General features: G+C 47.2%; 3 protein-coding genes across 3 annotated transcripts; 2 read left to right on the top strand and 1 right to left on the bottom strand.

The window, feature by feature from the left end:
- Positions 1-13: 13 nt before the first annotated feature.
- PHACADRAFT_214866 (uncharacterized protein) lies at positions 14-719 on the bottom strand. Its single transcript, XM_007403091.1, has 3 exons — positions 388-719; positions 247-339; positions 14-186 (listed from the first exon to the last, which is right to left on the bottom strand). The coding sequence occupies exons 1-3, from the start codon at positions 691-693 to the stop codon at positions 94-96; spliced, it is 492 nt and encodes a 163-aa protein (XP_007403153.1). The 5' UTR covers positions 694-719; the 3' UTR covers positions 14-93.
- Positions 720-1,324: 605 nt separating this feature from the next.
- On the top strand, positions 1,325-1,788 carry PHACADRAFT_189210 (uncharacterized protein; the record flags this gene model as incomplete). Its single annotated transcript, XM_007403090.1, has 2 exons — positions 1,325-1,749; positions 1,782-1,788. The coding sequence occupies 2 exons, from the start codon at positions 1,325-1,327 to the stop codon at positions 1,786-1,788; spliced, it is 432 nt and encodes a 143-aa protein (XP_007403152.1).
- Positions 1,789-1,929: 141 nt separating this feature from the next.
- PHACADRAFT_64848 (uncharacterized protein) lies at positions 1,930-2,421 on the top strand (the record flags this gene model as incomplete). Its single annotated transcript, XM_007403089.1, has 1 exon — positions 1,930-2,421. A coding segment is annotated over one exon (492 nt), but the record flags the coding sequence as incomplete, so codon positions are not given.
- Positions 2,422-2,588: the final 167 nt, after the last annotated feature.

The following is a 2,588-nucleotide window of genomic DNA, read 5'->3' as shown; positions in this document are numbered from 1 at the left end:
TTGAGAATTAGTTTTGGCTAATATGCTTACCTTTCCTGTTTCTATCAGGCGAAGACTGTGCTGCTTGCTCTTCTTAGCAAAGATATCCTTCATTCAACGGGCACTGTTTCCTAAGTAGCCGTACAAGATGGCTCGAACAGGCCAGCCATCTTCAAAATCTTGGAAATATGGGAATTTCTTCACCATCTATACTCATCATTTTGAGCTTTGCCCTTCGGCTTACCCATGAATATTGAAGAACCTTACCTTCTGGACAAAATGTGCCAGCTTGAGCTTGGGCTGCCTGCTAAGTGTTTTTGTCATGTTCAGATATTGCGGAGTGCGCTTTCTAACAGAGAGCTGCAGCAGGATAGTTAGAATATGCTGCATATAATCTGTGGTACGTACTCTGAGGCGGTTGTAGCGATCTGAGTTATCTTCCGGCAGGAGCTCCTTTTGTAGGTTGTATCCTTTGTCTCCTCCGTGACCTGGCTCACCTGTGGGCTCTGGAATAAGTCGCCGGTGGTTTCTGGTAGATTTAGCCTCTCGAAGCCTGTTGCCTGGCGACTCTGAGTTTGGTGAGCCAAAGGTCAATGTGCTGTAATTGTCCTGGTCGGCAAGCTGCTGCTTACGTTCCAAAGTATTTGCACCTTTCTTCTTCTTCCTTCGAGTAGGTTTGGTGCGTGCAGACTTGTGTATAGAATTATTGGGCATGCTGATTATTCTGAGACGTGTTCAATAGGATTAAGTGATGACCGCGCCGCGCACCGCAGTGACCGCACGTTCACACATGTCACGTGCTATCACGGTAACGGTGAGATGTCCACCTGCGGTCTGATCTGGCATCTGCGACGCTGTCTAAATGTTGAAGCAAGCCTCACTATGTAAGGCCCATTTATTTCATTCCAATGCTATACTGACTTTTGATTTATATTAGCTTATGTGCTTGCATTACACAAATTGACTTGCATTTGGCACATACCGTGACGTCGGCTTAACGGCTACACGAACTGCATTTGCAGAATTGAGAGCAATAAAGAGACGAGGTATGTTTGTCAACCATGGTACTTATCTCTAAAACTAATCTTAGCTGTAACTACTGCAGAGTACACAGGGAGCTTTCCTTAACTGGGCGAGTTGCTCGCTCAGACAAACAACCAAGCAAGATCTATTTGCACACCTTCTTTATTCCATTGTCTGGCAACATTCTTCATCATTTTGTACCCCATATACCCCTCCTTGAATGCCACAACCAAGTTCACGTGGGGCCAAACGTCGCTGTCGTTGTAAGGCAACCTGTGGGAAACTTCTCAGTTATTGGTCTCGCCGGCACCACAAACAACGAATGGAAGTTTTGGGCAGAGCAGATAAAACTCAATCTTTCGAGACCGCTGAGTCAGATGAAGAAGAGGTCGAAGACACACCGTTTGATGGTTCCGACTTCGAGCCTGATGGTGACGAGTTTAAGCCTGGTGATGACGAGTTTGAACCTGGCAATATCGAGTTTGAACATGGAGCTGATGTCAACAACATGGATGTGGATGAGCCATCTGAGGTGGACTATGGATATCTTGCCGAAGATGAATCTGAGCTGTCGGATAGTGGCGGTGCAGATTCCAGCAAGAGTGAAGTTAACAAGAAGATGTCGGAAAGCACTACAAGCTCGACCAGCTCTAATCTTGGTCGGAGGCCTGACGATATAGATGACGAAGGGCTTGGAGAGTTGGGGTTCGACTCAGGATCAAATATTTCTGCAGACTCTAATGATGAGTTCGTGGATATGCTTGACAACCTGGATGTAGATATTGAGATCGAGCTTCACAAAAACCGTACGTCTTTCAGTTACATCAATATTCACAAACTGAGCTGCTTTGAGCAGGCAATAAACTTATCACTGAGCAAGACCAGGACGACCTACAAGCGTACGGCCTTCGAGTTATGTCACCCACAATGTCTCGAGAGACTTTTGATAGTATTCGCAGGGCCTTTACACACAAGATGGACCTGAGCTCATGGTATGTCACCAACTGGCAAGCTGCTCTCCTGGCAGATCTCAAGCCACAGCAGTACGACTGCTGCGTCGACTCATGCATATACTATGCAGGGCAGCATGCCGACCTCCAGATCTGTCCTTACTGCAACCAGCCGCGATTCAGACCAAACGGACGTCCTCATCGCCAATTCACCTACATCCCACTTATTCCTCGACTTTGCGCCTTCTACCAGAGTCTCTCAATGGTCGAGCAGCTTCAATACCGCTCTACATTTGTTCATGATCCAAATGTCGTGTCAGATGTGTTCAGCTCAGAGCGATACCGTGAGATGCTGCACACTAAGGTTGTTGTTGATGAGGAGGAGCTCAAGCACGCCTTCTTCTCTGATCCCCACGATATTGCTTTTGGTCTTTGTACCAACGGCTTCCTCCTCTTTGGTCGACGACGCGGTGGACCATCAGCAACACCATTGCTTCTTAAAATCTACAGCTTGCCATCCACTGTTCGGACACATCTCAAACATCTACTTTGTCTCAGTGTTGTTCCAGGCCCTCGGCAGCCCAAGGACCTTGCATCTTTCCTTGTACCCTTTGACAAAGAATGCGCCACACTAGC

This window comes from Phanerochaete carnosa, assembly GCF_000300595.1.
Source record: "Phanerochaete carnosa HHB-10118-sp unplaced genomic scaffold PHACAscaffold_742, whole genome shotgun sequence".
NCBI lineage: Eukaryota > Fungi > Basidiomycota > Agaricomycetes > Polyporales > Phanerochaetaceae > Phanerochaete > Phanerochaete carnosa.
The sequence above is the reverse complement of the archived record's forward strand: the minus strand, read 5'-3'. Positions and strand labels throughout refer to the sequence as shown.

Bases quoted from the DNA above. Each gene is read 5' to 3' on its own strand.
- PHACADRAFT_214866 (XM_007403091.1), bottom strand. From the start codon at position 693: ATGCCCAATAATTCTATACACAAGTCTGCACGCACCAAACCTACTCGA. The intron at 340-387 runs GTACGTACCACA...ATCCTGCTGCAG, and splicing joins ATCGCTACAACCGCCTCAGA to CTCTCTGTTAGAAAGCGCAC. The intron at 187-246 runs GTAAGGTTCTTC...TGATGAGTATAG, and splicing joins TGGCACATTTTGTCCAGAAG to ATGGTGAAGAAATTCCCATA.